Source organism: Candoia aspera, chromosome 2 (assembly GCF_035149785.1).
Source record: "Candoia aspera isolate rCanAsp1 chromosome 2, rCanAsp1.hap2, whole genome shotgun sequence".
Classification (NCBI taxonomy): Eukaryota; Metazoa; Chordata; class Lepidosauria; order Squamata; family Boidae; genus Candoia; species Candoia aspera.
In genome coordinates this window covers 40,968,135-40,987,470 of record NC_086154.1, presented here as the reverse complement: position 1 = coordinate 40,987,470, position 19,336 = coordinate 40,968,135, and the positions used below count along the sequence as shown (strand labels likewise).

Genomic DNA, 19,336 nt, shown 5'->3' with positions numbered 1-19,336 from the left:
CCATATTTAAAAGGAGATGCCCAAAACCTGACCAGAGTTGTGGACACTGTGCAATTAAGAAGATTCTTCCTCTTAGTTGCACCTTAATGGTTCCTGGTCTGCCTCTTCTTGAGCTGGCTGTCAGGTATTGGTTGGAAGATGCTGATTGGATGGCTCAACCCCCTGTGATTAGAGACTTCCTAGTGAAAAGGTTTGCTCCCCACTTCTTTAGTCACACTACCTAGCCTTAGCAGCTTGTGGATCCACTGCCAGATGTGGTGGAGCAATGGGAGAAGTAAGGAGAGATGGCTGTTCAGTCCAGGGTAGAGTCAAGGTCAGAGGAACTGAACTGCCCTCCTGCAAAAGTCGAATGGGCCTGGAAGACAGTGTCGCAGGGACTGGAGGGGAAGAGTGTCTCTAAAGCACCCTAAAATGGCCAATGGAAGCTGGTCAGATCCTGGCAATATCAACTGCCTCCTCAGAGAAGCATTGTAGGTCTTTCATACAAAGAAACAATGACAGAGAAGAGGCAAAACTCTTATTTTCACCTGAGAATGTCTAGAGACGAAACTGCTTCCATTGTGGGCTGCGGATGAGATGAAGATGATGTCATGAGGATGCATCCCATAAAAGCAGTCAGCAACAGTGAGGTTGAGCCCTTTCATTAAAAAAAAAAGTATAGTCCACACACAGAGAGTACTGATATTATCTGGGTCTTGATATTATCTGGGTAAGGTCTATGTAGATTTATGTGTGCTGTGATTCTGCTTAACTGGACCTTACTGTAGATGGCAGGAGTAGTGGGAGAGAAAATGTTTCGCCCTGCCTTGCATGCTTTGGAAAATTGAGAGGTCATATGGCAGGAAGAGGAAGGAGGGATGAGAGAAAATCACCCCCCTCCACCTATTCTGTCCATAAGAGTATCTAATTAGCAGTGTGAGTTCTTATAACTGTATAACTCCACTGTAGCCTTCTATAAACCAGTAGTATGTCCAAATGATATTGGTAGTGAAATAAACTGATCATAGAGTATGTGGGGGGAGAGACTATGAGTGTTTGGGAAGGGAAGACTTAAACTTTTCCTGACTAGATGCAAACTTGGTGAAACTCATTACCCTGCAAAACATTAGCATTAGTGTTAATGCTAATTTTGCTATAGTAGGTGGCAGCACCTAATGTAGTTTGTCTGATTTGGAAAAAGTTACAGGGCTCTGGTCAAAGAGTCTACTAGGCAATTCCTTAAAAAAAAAAACACTTTTCCCCCCAGGATCATAGAATCATATGGTTGGAAGGGACTCTGGAGGTATTCTAGTCCCACTCCCATACTGCAGCTGCACAAGGTAACCTCATGATCCTAGGGAAAGATATAGCTGCTGTAAGGAGTTGCAGACAGATGCTACATGAGTGCCCCTGAGGGCTCTGAAACAGCTCCTTTCATCCTTTGGTTCTGAAGTGCTGTACAGTCCACAAAGCTAAGCAAGCTCAGATCTGGTTACTACTTGGATGGAGATTACCCAGGAAATCCCAGGTCTATAGGCGAGTTGGAAAATCATACGACTGGAAGAAGGCAGTAGCAAACTGCTTTCATTTTGTCACTAAGAAAACTGCATAGACGTGATCATGTAGTCACCAGGAGTCAAGCATGGCTAATGAGAGAGATGGCTTTTTGATTTGCTGAATTGGTGGAGATGAATTTCAAACGGATTGCATCTGTGGAAGGAAAACTTAAGCCTCCCTTTCTTGTACACAGTAGTTCCATTCACTACCTCCAGGCCTTTTTTTTTTGTGGAAGGGAAATGGAAGTCCTTGCCCAGAGTCTCATCCCTGGAGGAAGGCTCATGGAAAGCCTCGGTATGTCTTTGAAATGATCATGTGGCTTAATACTTTAACTCCGGGCAGTAAAACTAAATACTTAAACTTCCCAAAGGTGTTTCACAAAGTGCATTTACTGGGCTGCCATGGAAAACAAACCAACAGTGGAGAAAATTCTGATGAATATTTTGGCCTTGGGTCTCTCAGAATCTTTAGAAGACCTTATTAATCTCAATTCATCTTAAATTAATTATTTTATTTCTTAACTTTGATTAATTTAATTCAGCAAGTCATGTTAATTATAAAAAGACCCTACCAGTTGTTGGCTGCAAAAATCTGGGCAGCCATTAAATGGTAGCAAAACAAATACCAAAATCTCTGGCTGTTTGCTGCCATCCGGTGGTCATCTGGATTTTTGCCATCCAAATCTTGGATGTAGCCCAACCCTACCACACCCCTCTAACCACTTGGAATTTAATTTTTAATTTAATTTGCAAGTCTGTGCTGGCACTTCTGTGGCTGAATAGTGTCCATCCCATTTCACACAGCAGGAATCTAGAATTAAGCTCTTCAAGTCCTATGCGTGTGCACACATGCTCTCCCGCCCCCACTCCTTCTCTTCTCTTCCTTGACATCCACTTGGCTGTGGTTCATTTGGAGCCATTTCACAGAAGCACATACTCCATTTGATCTTGCCACCAAACTGGGAATTAAGAAAAGGCTGTTAGTGCATTATTTCGTATCACTTCTGTGGCTCAAATGACTTTCTCTTCTGTGATTTAAAGACAAAGGCCTCATTTGAAGGCCTTTATAATCCCCTTGTTAGCGGTCATTACATTGGCTAATAGATTCATTTGCGGTGATGACAGAGGTTATGAAAATGTGAGGGAAATAGCCTCTCAGGAAGGCTGAAGGGCAGAAAGAGCCATTTGGTGCTCCATTAGAAAAAGGTTATGTAGTAATCTGGAGATGATTTCACCACTTGTAGGTTGACCAGGATCAGCATATAGAGAGGTGCATAGTCATGAGGCATGGGGTGATAACTGGAAGTTGCCCCTGAACATGATTGCATCAGGGTTGCATGAGAAGGTTTCTGCTGATGCAGGGGGGGTTGCCAATTCTTCACTTTCTCCCTGCAATCCAAGTGTCTTCTCTGTTTCCTCCAGATGATTTCTGAGCCCCTCAAACTCAGGGGCAACTGCAGAAGTTCCATATGCAGGCCTCTCCTCTAAACATTATGAAGTGATGCCATGCAATGAAAGAACTGTCTCTCCATGTTTGAACTGGCTTTTAAAAGAAATATCTACACGTGCCAGTTTCACTATACCTGTCATTGAGCATGCCTAACATGGGAGTTCAGCAGCAAGTCATCGAAGGTTTGCAAAAGTGAGCACCTGAGGAAGGCCTCTAGCACAATGCTATTTTTTAACTTTTTGTCCCTTTAACATTATTTCATCAGACTCAAACTGAGGATAGTATCACCTTGCAACTTCAAAGGGTCCAAGAAATTTTCCATACTCCTTGAATGAATATCTAGGTAAACATCATTTTCATGTGTACTATTACTTGACCTAATTCAAAGTTACCCATCCGGAAATATTGCAGTTTTCCAATTTCCCATATGCTGCATAGGAAAGACAATCACCTTTCTGTTTCAGGATGGTCCAAGTCAAACGCTTTTAGGCATGTTTACCCAGGGTCAATCATGTGTATGCTATTCCTTTAAAGCAAGGTGAGTGGCATTAATTGATCCTAACTATTTGGGGTGGGTAGAAATGCAACAGAGAAAGCACCCATGAATTGCTAGGAGAGATCCTTGAATTATTCAATCGAGATATAATTAGTGTAGGGAGACCAATCCTATCAAACCAGTGGTTGAAACAAATGTCATGTTATTTTCATATTTTCATTCAAATTGTGTTAGTCCTCAGCCAAGCTCCCTGTAAGAGAATTGTACGATTATTCAGAATATCATAATTCTTCACAGGATCTTCTTCTGCCGAGTACATTCAAAACTGTTGCTGCAAAATTTCATTTCATAATAGTAACCGCAAAAGTCATAGAGTTATTAATGAATGCCTGTAGAAATGCATTCATTAATGGAAAAGTATCATCTAAGAGGGAAATTTCAGTTTTACAGATGAATAAACAGAAAAGTTAGGAGTCCAGTACAAGGTGACATAACTAGCCAGTGATACGGCTAGAGAAGGCAGGGGCTGTAACCCCAATTAATTCAAATGATATTATCGTTTATGGTTGACTTTTAAAATCGGGTTATCTGGATCCATTTAGTCTGGCTATTTTATTGTTATGATTCCCATCCATCGCTCTTTTTCTAAGTGAGGTAATTAGTTATCCTGAATCTCTGGCTTTAAGAAGCATGTGATATGGCAAGCTGTTAATGGCCTACGTTAAAAGCTTAACTCCACCAGGTGTAATTAATGATTATGCCACATGGTGTAACTAGGAGAGGAAAAAGGTCAACAGAGTGATGAGCAATTGGAATACATTTCAGAGGTGGGCTGTGTGAGACAAATATAAGGTTTAGGCCTGAAATAATTGCATGGGATGTTTCCTGGAAAATAAAGAGCACTGAGGACACAGCATCTGAGGGAATTTGGGAAACGTCACAGAGAGAAAATGGGAGGCTAAGCAGTACACAAGTGGAAATGGAGGGCAGATCATACATCTTGCTTTTTCAGAGTTTGGGAAGATACAACATTAGGTGGGTTAGGTAAGTTAAGAGTTTGCAGAATGCACTGCTGTTTAAGGATTCAATCTCATTTTGAGTTTGAGCATCTGTGTTCATAACACTGGAATCTTGTTCTTTTGAACAGATAGAAATGGGGCTTTGAAATGTCTATTAAAACCTAATCTCAGATAGCTATTTGATAGAAATATGTATTTTAATGGTTATTTTGTCCAACAGCATGATTCAGTATTTTGCAATGATTTAAAAATGCGTGCATTTTCTTCATATTTGCAAGAACTCAGCTACCACAGCATAATTCTACCATGATCATAGGCAGGGGAGCAAGGGGGAGCAATACACATCATGATGCAGACTCCATCCCCTGTGGACTCATGTGTGATCACAGCACAAATACAAAAGGGCCGAGCTTGTGTCATGACATCACCGCCCATGTTTTGCTGTTTTGGCATCACCATGTGTAGGAACCAATACCCATGATCATAGCTATGTGAAATTGTACAACTATGTTGTATGCCCAGCTATATGGATCGAAGATATGGTATAACAGGGCTGCCCACTCTTCGAAAATGGTAAGAGAGAAGTGCTTCAGGCCTAGTGCAAGCACAGCACCTCTCTCTATCGACTAAAATAGTCTGTCTTTTTTCAGGCTTCAGGACAAGTCTGAAAAAAGATGCCACTGCTTTAAAGAGTCATTTTTTATTTATTTTATTTTCTATCCTGCCTTTATTATTTCTATAAATAACTCAAGGTGGCAACTTTGTGGGACTTTTATGGGACTTAGGAAAGAGAAGCATCTTTTTTCAGGCTCATAGAAAAGCCTGGAAAAGCCCAGCTTCTTTGAGGAATAGCAGAGAGGTGTTGCGCTTGTGCACTTCTTCCAAATCACTTTCAGACCTCCTGTATAATATACCAGCACCCCTGAATAAGAGGTAGAACTTTCAGTTTAGGCTGCTGAGCTCCCCAATATTTCTTATGACTCTCAATATTCTTGCAATCACAAGAGCCCCAAATGCTACTATTGTAGTTACACATGCATCTTTCACCAGTAACCCTATAGTATTATTTGGTGTAGCTTGATTATTTTTCCCCTCACCCAGCTTTTCTGTGGCATTGCTGATGAATCAGGAAGGCGGGATTGTCAGAGACAAAAATGGCCTTTTAACCCACTGCTGGAACTGGTATTCCAGAAATCAAGTTCTACAGTCATTAGATTTTCAGGTATGAATCTGGACTCTTGCTAATGAATCACCACCATTGTTTTTGGCCCTTTTAACATTTACTTTACATTTTTTAGGTCAGTCATCTATTCAGTTGGGTTCAGGTTCTACAAATACCTCAAAGAACTCTGTAGTTCTAGTTGACAGCTATCATAAACAAGAGCATGTAGTCAGGTTGATTCCTCTTGGTTACTACTTTCACACTGTAGACCCTCATGCATTCCCACTGGGCACTGAAACATGTCGTTTAAAATATGTATTCTTACATTCTACCATATTATGGTAGCACCTGTTCTCAGGAATTAGTCCCTTTACAGGTACAAAGAGCTGCATTTACAGAACAGGATTTGGGGCTTTTCTTTTGCAGAAAGACATAGGACATCTCGCTTTGTTTTCCTATATATCGAGCTTGTCCTTTCTTCCTGCTGTTCCCTCAACTGGTCTGCCATTTTGCAGAGAGCTGCTCTTGTGAAGTTCCTAAGAGGCAGGGCCAAGTCATGCCCGTCTCTTTTTCCCTTTTGCCTCCTATTTATCTTTCTAGGAGGTTGGTTTCAACTACCTGTAGGAATAAATGCCCTCTACAAGGGGCTGCCCTTGAAGAGCATTCAGAAGCTTCAACTGTGCAAAATGTGGTGGTGTAGGTAGTTATGTGTGCCCCTAGAACGGCATATGTTACACCTTTGCTTCATGAGCTTCATTGGTTGCCAGTCTGCTTCTGGGTCCAATTCAAGGTGCTGGTTTTGACCTTTAAAGTCCTACATGGCATGGGACCAGGTTATCTGAGGGACCATCTCTCCTGATTACATCTACCCATCCCATCAGATCCAACAGAAGGGTCATATTGTAGGTCCCATCTATAGAGGAGTTCTGTCCTAACAGTCAGGAACCACGCTGAGACGAGGAATAGGTCTCTAGTGTTTTATTACTGCTACATTAGACAGAAAATCCTAACAAACTGAAGAAGCGTGGGAAAAACCCAGACAGATAAACCCCAAAAGTCAAGGCGGGTCTGTTCTGTGTCTCTTTGAATGGCTGCTCAACTCCTCACTACTACGCATGCGTTTTCCCCCCTGGATAGGGGCCCCCTCCTGCTCGCCATCAGTGCCCATGACAAGTTCCATCTGATGGGACCCAGAAGGAGAGCCTTTTCTGTCATGGCACCCACCATCTGGAACATTCCCCCTGAAGTGAGATTAGCTCTGACCGTATTGACCTTCTGGAAATCTCTCAAGACATGGTTTTTCCATTAGGCCTGGGGATTCCTTGGAAACAGGGAGCCCATGAGATGGCTTTATTGCGTATGAGTTTTTTTAAGCACTCTCCCATGATCTAATAATACATATGTTTCATTGTTTTTAATGGCTATTTAAGATTTTTTTTATTGTTTTGTTTTATTATATACCATCCAGAGTCACATTCATGAGATGTGCCACTATATAAATTAGATAGATAGATAGATAGATAGATAGATAGATAGATAGATAGATAGATAGATAGAATGTGTAGCTTACAATGAAATAAAATAGTTTTCCTAGCAAACGAGAGATAGAGAGCACACTAATTTGCTAATTAGTTCTCATTTGGATTTTTTAATCTGGAAGCTTGAGATTTATTCTCCCTTCCCCCAATCCAAATCAACAAATCCACCAATGCTACCTATGGTGCAAAAAAGTGATAGGGAAGCCAAGTTCCCCATAGGGTCATATGATGTTTACTTTTGTTTCCTGACATTTCTACATATGCATATGAATCTGGGGTCTTCAAGACCTTGATAGCAGAAGTTATTGTTTTTATTTGAAAGCCTCTGTTGACACCAGTGGGAGCTTTTTGAACATTATAAAGAACATCTTCATAGAGTCACTGTCACCCAGTTCAAGTTAATTAAAATGTTTAAGATGCCCTCAAGCCAAGCTCAATTCCTGGTAACTACATGAACACACCAATCAATTTCTTCGCAGTAGTTTAGAAGTTTAGAAGGAGTTGCCATTATCTTCTTTCCAGGATGTTGATCATCATCATCATCATTTCAGTCTAAAATATAGCTCTCATATTTCCTAGTTTTTCCCCATTGAAGTACTAACTAGGTACAATCCTACTTAGATTTCCAACTTAAACTAAGTTGGCCAAGTAGTGCCACCATCTACTGAGACTGTATTAGTATAATTAATGTCATATCTAGTGGGGACTCAAACACTCTATTTGTCTCAGCTTGTGTTTGCTGTGGATGTATACCAGAATCCCAGGTCAGATTTCAGCCTACGTGCATCTTTGTTAGTCAAGTTAAGAAGACTGTCACACATGATGGCAGTGGGAAAATATCATTTCTGTGTGAATCAGCCCCATGATTCTAATTTATCTTTCTTTATTTCTTAGATAAATGAACAGTTAAAATTAAAGGTTCTCAGCCAAAATTCCATGACAGTTACTTTTACTGCCATGAATGAAAACATCACCTTATCTTTGGTAAGACCTGGATGTCTGCATGGAGGCAAGGCTGATAAGCAGGTACAAATGACCGAATGAAAGCACCCCCAGTGCTTTTTTTAAAAAAATCAGAGGGCTGGTTTTCATGGGGACAGTAAAGAGAAGATGTCTCTTGCATTCTGTAACCTTAATCAACATTCATGAGAAGTTGTGCCTGCCAATGCTGTGTCTCTAATGACCCACTAGGAGAGAGCCTGTGTGGTATATTTGTAAAAGCATTGAACTAGCATTGGGAAGATCCTAGTTCAAGTTCACCCACAGTTATGAAAGGTCACTGGGTGACTTTAGGCCAGTTGGTGTTCCTCAGCCCAACTTACGTCACAGGATGGGTTTGTAGGGAAGGGTGGAGGAGAGAGTACTGTGTATACCATATTGAACTTCTGAAGGGAAGATGGGGTCTAACTTTAACATGTAACAAACAGCATGGTTCAGTATCATGTTCGGGTTATTCCTAAGTCTTCTAATGCTTGAATAAAACGTACCATACTCTTACTGCATCACAGTACAGTACCATTATAACCTTATACCCAGATTTTCTGCTTACCAGCAAAATTAAATTCTGCAATAAAAGCTATAGACAAACCATACCTCATTCTCTCTCATTCCCCATCACCACCACACACACACACAATACACACTGCACTTGACTCTTTTCAAATTGCTTCCCTGGAGCTCCATTGACCTTTGAAAAGCCCCCCAGGAACTTTGCTGAAACCAGCAGTAAGGACAACTTTCTTTCCACAAGAAAATTTCTAGGTCCCTTCCCCCCAAATATTTATACTGTGGATGCACTTTTATGGAAAGACAGTCTGCATTAAAATGTTTTATTACTCCACTGGTTGCCTTCATAGGGTGGCTGAATGACATATTTATCAGTCACTTGGTGTTAATTGGCCCATTCTTTAGACTAAGAAGGCATTGTTGCCTCAGCTGCCATTCGCCTCTCCATCCCCTACTGCTTTTATATATATCTCCCACCCAGACACACAAACAGATACACTGCAAAATATACATTTTAAATTGCTTTTGTTATACAAAGGAAAGCTATTGGTTCAAGCATTAAGGAAATGAAGAATGTTTTGAAAATTAAATCCATATGTATACAATGTATTAAAAAGGGATGTGGTGGCGCTGCGGGTTAAACCGCTGAGCTGCTGAGCTTGCCGATTGGAAGGTCAGTGGTTCGAATCCGTGTGACGGGGTGAGCTCATGTTGCTAGTCCCAGCTCCTGCCAACCTAGCAGTTCGAAAACATGCAAATGTGAGTAGTTTAATAGGTACTGCTTTGGCGGGCAGGTAACAGCGTTCCGTTTAGTCATGCTGGCCACATGACCACGGAAGTGTCTACGGACAAACGCCGGCTCTTCGGCTTTGAAACGGAGATAAGCACCGCCTCCTAGAGTCGGACACGACTGGACTTAATGTCAAGGGAAACTTTTACCTTTACTTATACAATGTATTAGTGTAAAAGTGGCCCCCTGTTGCTTCTGGCAATTTCTATCACTTCAACAGCACTTTCAAGCCAGTTCAGGAATGCTCTGAAAGGGGGGATTCAGCAGGATCTGCACTTTCAAAAGATTTATATGCTCAGGTGTGGAGAGAAGAGCTCTTTGAACACATGGATCTGGCCATATCTGTGCTTTAAAAAGGTGTATGTGTATGTGTGAAATGTGTGTGCATGAAAAGCAATGGCTCATCCAAGACACTTTCATTCCTGCTGTCTTCAAATCATCTCTCTTGCTCCTTGCTAAAAATTAGAGAGAAAGCAAAGATGTGGGATGATTATTTTCGAAGAGAAAAGATGAGAGTAGCACTGGCCTTGGCACTGCAAACTTGTTCAGCCTTCTGCTGAGAGGAGATGCTGTTGCTGAAGAAGAAAAGTTTCCCTGTCCCTATACTACATAGCTTGTAGCTGAAGTGCATGGTTTGCACTTTTTGTGTAGAGGCTAAATAAAAGCAATTTTCTTTCCCTAATGAGGAGGGTTTCAGAACAGATGCTCTTTTGCTCAGCATAATAGCTGCATAACAGTTCTTCTGTTGCTGTTTGTCACAGACCTATTGCACAAAATAGGCAAGATTCTTTTATGCTCATTCTAGTAGAAAATTATTTATTTTACTCCAGCATCAGGAATTACAGGTATAGCTTTGGATCTATATGGGAAGTAAATTGAGCCCTTTAATGATCAGTTAGTAGTATTACTGGCTACACTCCATCATGCCATATCCCACAATGAGCAGAGTGTGCTGGGAGATTTCAGATCTTTGTCTATACAGTTATTAAGCCATGTCTAGTAACATGCACTGTTTAATCTGATAGGCAGTGGTTTACCATTGTCTGAGGTCTTATTTCTCACTTGCTATTTAGTTCTTTTAACGGGTTGTACCAGAGGTTGAACCTGGAGTCTTTCTAAGTGAAAGATTGTACTGGTCTAAGACCATAATAAATTATGAAATTATGAAATTAAGTGAAAGATGCCGGATGACCTCCACATTATGGTTTTGTTGCACCAACCCATGTCCAATTTTCTCTCAGTCTTCAGGACATACTCCAGATGCTGGATTATCTCCAGGATCTAATACTTAGAGTCATTCTGTCCAGTACAGCATCATTCTCTTTATCTTATATGGGTTATAATTTCTATCCTTTTTAAAGCTTCCTCCTTAAGATTAGAATTTCTGAAATATCCAGCTAAGTGGACAGAAGAAATAATAAACAATAAGTGAAGAACTGGAAAACACTAATTTAAAAAATTAAATTAAAAGAAAAAGATATTACAACAATACAGGTGATGGAATGCAGCAGAAAAGAAGAGGGGTAGACATAATCTGCATTCAGGGGCTATTTTCCAGAGTAAATTCAATGAAGACAACATCCTGCCAGCCTGAGAAATTGCTAGCCAAGTGTAATTAATGCCCTTACTTAACTCTAATAAGGAGAAGGGTTGTAGAAATAGCTGCACAGACCCTATCTGAAGCAGAAGTTTTAATTTTGCTATTACAGAAATAGTGACCTTTGAAATACTTGTACATGCACACAAAAATCAGTTTCATTGCCCACTAATTGCAAAAGCTGCAGGAAGGCAGGAGAGAAACCAGTAGAGTTGGTTGTTTAAAGGCCTTAGGTGACTATTTCTTGACTTAAATAAATTTGCATTGCTGAAAGAAGCATTCCTGATCTTGCTTATGTTACAAAGAGAAAAAATAATTTGCTAATTTTCTGTGTGTTAAAAGTCTGATCATTTCCCAAAAAACCAAACTCTCATGACAACATCTAAAAGTGATTCAATTTTGAAACAATAATTTTTCCATTAAAACTTGTCCAATTGGAAGTTTATTGATCAACCTTTCTGTTTTTTCAGTGAAGGACTGACTCAAAGACTAAGAATGAACCCCCTTCTTTAGTTGAAATTTTAAAATCTGGAATGATAATTTCTTTTCAACTATGCAAAATTAAGTTTTTAAGTACAAGTTTTTTGAGACCTCCAAGTCCAAAGTTCATAAGTACTTGGACATTCCACATCCAAAGTTCATAAACTGATAAATTCCAAGTTTCCAAATCATATTGATAATTATGTGAATATAGCACAAAAACAGGACAACCATAAAATAAGCCTGAATCATGTGTGTCAATGTCCCCTTAAATCTATTCATCTCCAACATAAAAAGGTTGGTGCCCATCCCTTCTTAAACATCTGCTTGTTGGAAGTCCTGGCAAATCCAGCATGCCTCATTAGTATATGGATGGTTGCTCTAGGATGCAAACTCTCGTGCTATTGAGGTAGCTGTTTGTTGCCACTCCCACTTCCCCTCTCTCTTCCTCCTCCTTCCATCTACTGAGGAGGCAGCAAACATGCTGCTCTCTTCTGTCTCCATCTTGGGCCTAAAGCCATGTGCCTAGCCCTTTCTTCCATGCAGCTATAGGGCTAAGAGATCACTAAGTATAGTTAAAGAACAGAAGAAACAAGGAACTTAATTTTCCACCAAAGATGAAATGTAACTGGACCAAGAATAAAGTCAGTAAGACTCCTTTTACTTTACTTTGAATTTACTATGTCTAAGCGTGTGATTCTTTATGCTTGGGAGGGCTAAGTGTGTAAGATCAATAACCTGTGTTTCTGTGATGTGCTCATTAAAACTATCTAAGATAATATTCTTTTTCTGTGCACAGCTCCTCTGCTGTGTTAAACTCTGCTCCAATTCAGTGGTCCTAGCAGGCCACTAACTGGCTTCACTGCTGAGGTATCTGATAAACGTGAAAAAGAATCTATCAATGAATTAACCTCAAGGTCATAAGAAACATATAACTTAATTGACTGTGTACCATCTTATATGTATTGTGTTGTGGGGATGTTGGGGTTGTTGATGGGCACGAGAGATGTTTTATGGGGGATTGCTTTTCTGTCTCTGCTGTTATATACCATGGAATTATGTGACTGGGACAGTATAAAAGTTTTGTTAAGAAATAAATGACAATTCTTTCTTTAAAACACAAGGCCACTGAGTTGTCATAACAGGATATTCTAATTCTATATTCCAAAGTTTCTGCACATTACCAATATTCATCTTAATAATATTTCAGCTCTCTTTAGAAATAAACTGTAGGTTTTATTAAGAATATAATAAAAACCTGAGGCTTGGTTTTTGTTTTTTTAACCACTGCAATATTTCCATATTCCGCTGTTAATTTAAGGACAATAAATTGTCTTTTCAAAGAGACTGCTTGGTCTTAAATCAGCTTCCCTTCCCTTCCCTTTTCTTCTTCCTGGCTGAGCCTTACCCACTATGATGCCATAGCTAAGAAAAAAGAATTCAATCCACGGGCTGAAAAGTCCCTGAATCCTGCTATTGTACAACGAGGGCTCTTTAAATTTCTAGATGCCATAATGCAATACTTTTAAAATCATTTTCATCTCCCTTTTTTCTTTCCAAAGTTGACTTTAAAAACCATTGAAACTGATGAGAAACACTGGAGAAGAAGCCTTATAGAGATTAAGAGGAGGTTTGAGAAAACAGTGAGACAATTTATAAACAGTGTTTTGATGTTTTCAGGTATTGTCAATGTGCTGAATCTATGAAATTCACATTACCTTATTATTCAGTTTGTATACTGAGTGTGATCTCTCATATAGATATACATAGCTCTCCTTCATAACAACATGGAGTGGTGATACAAATTAAATCTGAAATGAATAATGGTACTAATATGGCATTATCTTAAATTTCAGAAATGATAAAATGACACAAATAAAGGTTGTGAAGAAATGTACCTAATTCTAGTGGTCAGATTCTACATTCCAAACTGTTTATCTGAGGTCACATTCAGAACTTCTAATCCAATTCCTTCTGGGTTTTGTGCTTACATTGTTCACATACATATCTGCAGTTGTTGCTGTGGCAAATAAGAATGACTGTGAAAGTAGTTATTTTTGTAGTCCTCCTTCAGCTGAAAAAGGGTCCTTGAGCATTAATTGTAGGACTGTTCCTAGCTTTCACATAGAATATAACCAGACATTGGGAGGGAGGGAGGGAGGGAGGGAAGGAAGGAAGGAAGGAAGGAAGGAAGGAAGGAAGGAAGGAAGGAAGGAAAAAGAATACTAGATGAGGTGTTAGTGTTCTTTTCTGCTATGGATGATAGGTAATCTACACCTGTAGCTTCTTTTACCCAATGGACAAGTTGGATTCTGTCTTGCTATGATATTTTTCTTCAGAGACAGGAGGTACTGTCTCTCAGATCCTTCTGTCAAGAACAGTTGGTCCCGCTTCTGTGACTGTTATAACTTTGGCAATAAGACAGGTGTAGTCATATTTACCTAGAAGTAACCTTTATTGTGGAAAGTTAGAGATGCCTTACATACAGTACATACTGTACTTTGGATGCAGAGGCAAAAGGTGCTTGAGAGTACACATGGCTGTGAACCTGCCTGCAACTCCTTAAACCAGGACAGCTCCCAGATGATCCCAGAAAAAGAAAATTGTTTTAAGGAGTTTGCAAATATGTGGTATATGAGCAACCTATGCACTCCAAAGCACCCTTTGCCACTGGGGAAGGATCATAGTTCAATGTTAGAGCATAGGTCGGCATGCAAAAGGTTCAAAATCAATCTTCAGCATTTCTTGGCGGGACTAGAAAAGTCCTGAAGCTATTGCTTCTCAATATAGACAGTATTTCTTTAGCAGGTGTCACTTATATGGTTGAAATCCAGCTTGCATAATCCACATTCAGTGTGGTCATCATCTGGAGGGCATCAGTTTAGAATGCTGTTGTAAATAGTACTGGTCTACGGCTGGTGGTCTGACTGTGAAGAGAGATTGACATTGACTTACTATATGCAGCTGCTGACATCCCTGAGTCAACAGCATGGCAGTCTGGGACATGTGTTAGATATTGCATATATGCAACACTTCATGTATAGGTATGTATTGGGGAGACATTTATATAACATTAGCTTCTCTTTGTTCAGATAACTGGGAAAATACTACATACACACAAACATACACACACGCACACACACACACACACACACATTGCCAAGATATGTTTGGATCAGAATAAGTACAACCAAATATTATGCCATCAGAAAGTCTGACTAGTTTAAAAGAACAATCTCTTGGAGTAAGAAAGTCAAAAGGATTATTACTTTTGCTAACTGCTATGTCACGCTGTGTATCTGTAAAAAGTAATTGATAATTATTGCTACCATTTTATTTTTGTCACTGTCATTATCATTTTTACAATAATTTATAAAATATATTATAATATTTGTAATCTGCCCAATAACCTGTTGATTGGCAGGAATATGCTGTATAGATTATCCACTTGAATTTCGTACTTCAAAGCCTGTGAGGTTTATAAAGATGGACTCACCGCTTCAGGCCTGGGATCGAAAGCTAAGAGAAGAAGCTGTTATTTCAGTTTCAGAAGCAAAAGGGAAGCCAGGTGTCAGGCCAATGAGTGTAACCAGTTACCAGCCATTTAAAAGAAAATTTAGGCCTGCTTCGCGGTGAGTGGGACAATCTTTGGAAGAGGGAATTATCCTCTGATGAAAAGCAGGACTAAATAGGTAGGATAACAATATGCTCCCTGTAAAACAGAAACACTGGAGTCAGTCACAAAAGGCTAATTGAGAGTGGCAGAAGCTGAAGAATGGCAGCTGTGATGGCAGCCATCCAGAGGTGTCCATGGGACGGTGAAGAGGGGCAAATTATGAAAAAAAAATCATGATCCATCCCTTTTGTACCTGTGTCATGATGTGGCAGGTATATACAAAAAGGGTCAAGCTTGCATTGCAATGGTGTAATGCTGCTTTTGTCACTTTGACAAAAGTGCTGGATCCTGCAGATGTCACTACAGGCATCCCAGATGTGTCTTCTGAACCTCTGGTGGTTTTCATGCTCCTCAGAAGACATACCACAATTACCATATTTGCTTACTTTGGGTCTCGTGGCTTGCTGCCTTACTTATTCCTGCACCTAACTGGCATTGATTGATTATGTGCCATCAAGTTGATGTTGACTCTTAGAGACCACGTAGATAGATTTTCTCCAAGAGGATCTGTCACCAACCTGATCCTTTAGGCCTTCCTATGATGCACCCATTGTTTCTATAATTGGGTTCATCCACCTTGCTGCTGGTCATCCTCTTCTACAGTATTTCTTTCCACCTTTCCTAACTGACACTACTTGGAAAACATTCTGAGCAGGTTGGCAGAGAGGCAGGCAGGTCAAGCCACATACGTTTTGCTTTACTCAAGTTATACATATTGGTATTAGTGCTATTGAATTGCAAAGTGATGGTGAGATGTTGAAAGACAGAGATGTCATCACCACATGACCTCCATGGCATCCTCTAAGCCAGCCTGCTGCCATCTAGTGTAGTGGAAGATGCTATCTATTCACTGGCATCGAAGACATCTTCCAATTCTGATCTGATTGGCTATTGTATATGCTATGGCAACGGAGCATCTTTTTATCCTCTGACAGCAGCAGTTGAGGGCAGCAACATATCTTGAACTGGTCTTAAGCAGGTGATGTATAAGCAGCTTCAAAAGAGGATAAGGCCCCATCATATCAGATAAACCAGATCTGTGAAAATCAAAGGAAATTAAGAATACTGGTATAGAATTTTGGAGACTTTCAGGAATAGACAACATGGAGCCCTAGGACCACATGCAACCCTTGGGCTTTAATGCAAGGCATTAATTTAGATTGATCTGTCTTTTCCCTGACAGCTTCTCACATTGAGTTAGGAGTGGAGAGGCAGAAAAGAGAGGGTCCAGAAAAATAAAAGCTGACCGCATTCACTTTGGCTCTGGATCCATTCTTCATTGGCAAGCAGCCCTGAACAGATTATTCCTAAGAGACTGTAATTTTCAGCAGAAATAAAGAGCTTTTGAAGGACATGTATTAAGTGGATGGAGTAGGTAGTGTTGGACATGTATTAAGCAGATGGACCATGTAGTGTTGCACAATCCCACCTAACTATTGTGTGGCCAGGTAATCACTGTAAAGAGGAGACCAGAAGATGGTAACAAGAATGGTAGATGTCTTAATGCCAGTAGTGGGAGGGTTGATTTGAAGTGAAAAAAAAAACAGGTAAGGGGAGTTCCCCTTAAGTTCTGAATGGAATCCAGGTACCATCTGCTTTTAATTTACTCTGCTCCAGGTGTGCCTCTAATACAGACTGGGAGGAATTCAAAGTGTACTGAAAATTGTACACAGCATTAACATTAATCCTTTCCAACTCTTCTAAGTTTCAAGTATTAGCGGCATATTTATTTAATTTTCCATTTCCTTTTTCTCATTCTTTTCTTTCAAACCACCTGCTTCACACAGAGCCAAAGAGGAGACCCCAGCTAGAGATGTAAGCCCTGTACTTGAGCCCTGGGCAATTTCTCCTACTGAATGTCCAGTTGTGTTGCACAAAATTTTGACCAAAACCAATGATGGTTTAGGTTGCAGATGTATAGTGAAAATCCCACTAATTATGGACTTGGAATTTGAAAAGTTTATCGCTGCCCCAAGAAACCCTCATCAAGTCATTGTGATATGTGTGTTGTCACCACAAAATCATCCGTACTCTCGTTTCTTTGAGTGGTCTGTTGAAAAGTTGTATGCACAGATGCAGCATGGCCGTCCCTCACCTTGTGTTCAGGTAAGTTACATGTTGATGCTTTGTGCACTGATTTTCCCAGAGCAAGTTCATTCTTCTTAGCTAGCTAATCACTGTTCCTACTTTATGGAACTGTAGTAATAATGTAAGAGTAGCATGTTATTAGGGGAGTTCACTGACCACAGAATTTGGCTCAGGCTATTATTTCATGATTCAGAACAAAATTAGAAGCAGCCCATTTATAATTGGGACACCAGTTTGAAGCAAGATTGATTCAGTAGTAAGGAATAATGAAAATGGTTATACAAAATACAGCAGCATCTACAAGCACAGGAAATAGCCAACTTTCAGGGATATAGAGGTAAGGATGAAAATATTTCAGGTTTGGAAAAGATTAAATGACATGGGCATAGTTCCACATAGTCCCTGCCAGGATGGAATAACATCAATCCTGAAGTCACTGCATTGGTTACCAGTATGCTTCCAGGCCCAATTCAAAGCAGTGGTTATTCCCTTTGAAGCCCTATATAGTAGGGCATTGGGATAGATCAGGCAACAGCTTGTCAGAACCAAATTTGCTGATGCAATCCAGACATCTGGAGAGACCCTTTTGAGAATCCTAGATTCTTGTTAGGTTCATGGGGTGTGGACCAGGCACAAGTCTTCTCAGTAGTAGTAGTAGTAATAGTAATAGTAGTACTTTATTACAGTCATTGACCAGCTCAAAAGAAACAGAAGAGAAAACAAATGGTGAGACAGCAAATAAAAAACCCAATAATTATAATACTGGAGTGGTCAAAGTATGGCATATTTTACAAAGAGTAAAACAAAACTTACCCACATTAAGAGAAATAAAACCATAATGACTGGATAATAACAACTGTAAATAAAATGGATCCAGGCGGCCTAGAAATCTGATTAGACAGGGCATTATTAGCTGTGGCACTTCCCAGCCTTTGGGCTATGTTCAAGCCTTTTCAGGTGTGGCCCAAGCTCATTAGAGCACTCTTCTCTGAGAGGTACAGATAGCTCTAACTATCCTTATCTTTCACAAAATAAAGATAACCTCTCTGAATGCGCTATTGGTCCTGTTCCCAGGCACCTCATTTATGTGTTCTTTTATATTGAATAATTGTTATTGTTTCCCCACCCCTACCCCAAGTCCATCAGAATTGGGGTAGGATATACATACGTACAGTACATACATACGAGATAGACAGACAGGTCCAGGGGAATATTAGAGATTTGGGAGTCAGTGTATATGAAAACTGCCAGGACTTTTGACAAGACACTTGATCAGGTGAATTTACAGCAATGAGGACATCCCTTTTGGATATGTTAATGGAGGTTTTCTTTTCTTTAAGTCCTGCAAGATGGACAGAGGAAGGAGGAGAAAGATTAAAAAATGAAAGAGATGGGATAAAGAAGCCTCTCCAAGCTGCACACAGCAGTTTCAGCCAGGATTGAGGCCATGTGTGTTTACAATAAAGTGAAAAAAGAACAAGAGACAGGGTTAGCTGTTTACTACATGCACAGTATATGTCAGATCCTAACAAATAAGCCCCAATAGATACATTAATTATCTTGGAATAAATGTCCATAATATTGCATTGTGAATTATGAAAGATAACTTAATTGTAGTGTTTTTATTTTCTTTCCATAATTTATTCACAAAAATCTGATTAGCTGCCAGATTTTGAAACAGAGAATATATACTCCTCAGCTGAATCCATTTTCTCATCTGTCTTTTTCACAGAACAAATTGGTGGGATTTGTTGTAAATTATGTATTATAAATACACATTACCATTGTTGATTAAAGTAGAATTGCCTTAGTAGATCAAGGCAAAACTCATCTGCTCCACCATTTTTTTTTTTTGATAGTGGCCATTTTGCTGACTCTTGTTTGAACTCAGGATCTAGTGGTATGCTGTATATTTGTTCTGAATATGGAAGTTTAATTTAGCTGTTATGGTCAATAAACAGTTATAGATGTCCCCCCTGTGAATTTCTCCATCCTCTTA

At 39.8% G+C, this 19,336-nt stretch overlaps 1 protein-coding gene across 1 annotated transcript in view; it reads left to right on the top strand.

Moving 5' to 3' along the window:
• C2H3orf20 (chromosome 2 C3orf20 homolog) overlaps positions 1-19,336 on the top strand; it is a 51,017-nt gene that overhangs the window by 13,298 nt on the left and 18,383 nt on the right. The window contains exons 6-11 of the mRNA XM_063296563.1: positions 3,374-3,523; positions 5,602-5,722; positions 8,095-8,226; positions 13,136-13,253; positions 14,998-15,205; positions 17,037-17,355. Coding sequence (XP_063152633.1) covers positions 3,374-3,523; positions 5,602-5,722; positions 8,095-8,226; positions 13,136-13,253; positions 14,998-15,205; positions 17,037-17,355 — 1,048 coding nt within the window. The remainder of the gene's footprint in view (positions 1-3,373; positions 3,524-5,601; positions 5,723-8,094; positions 8,227-13,135; positions 13,254-14,997; positions 15,206-17,036; positions 17,356-19,336) is intronic.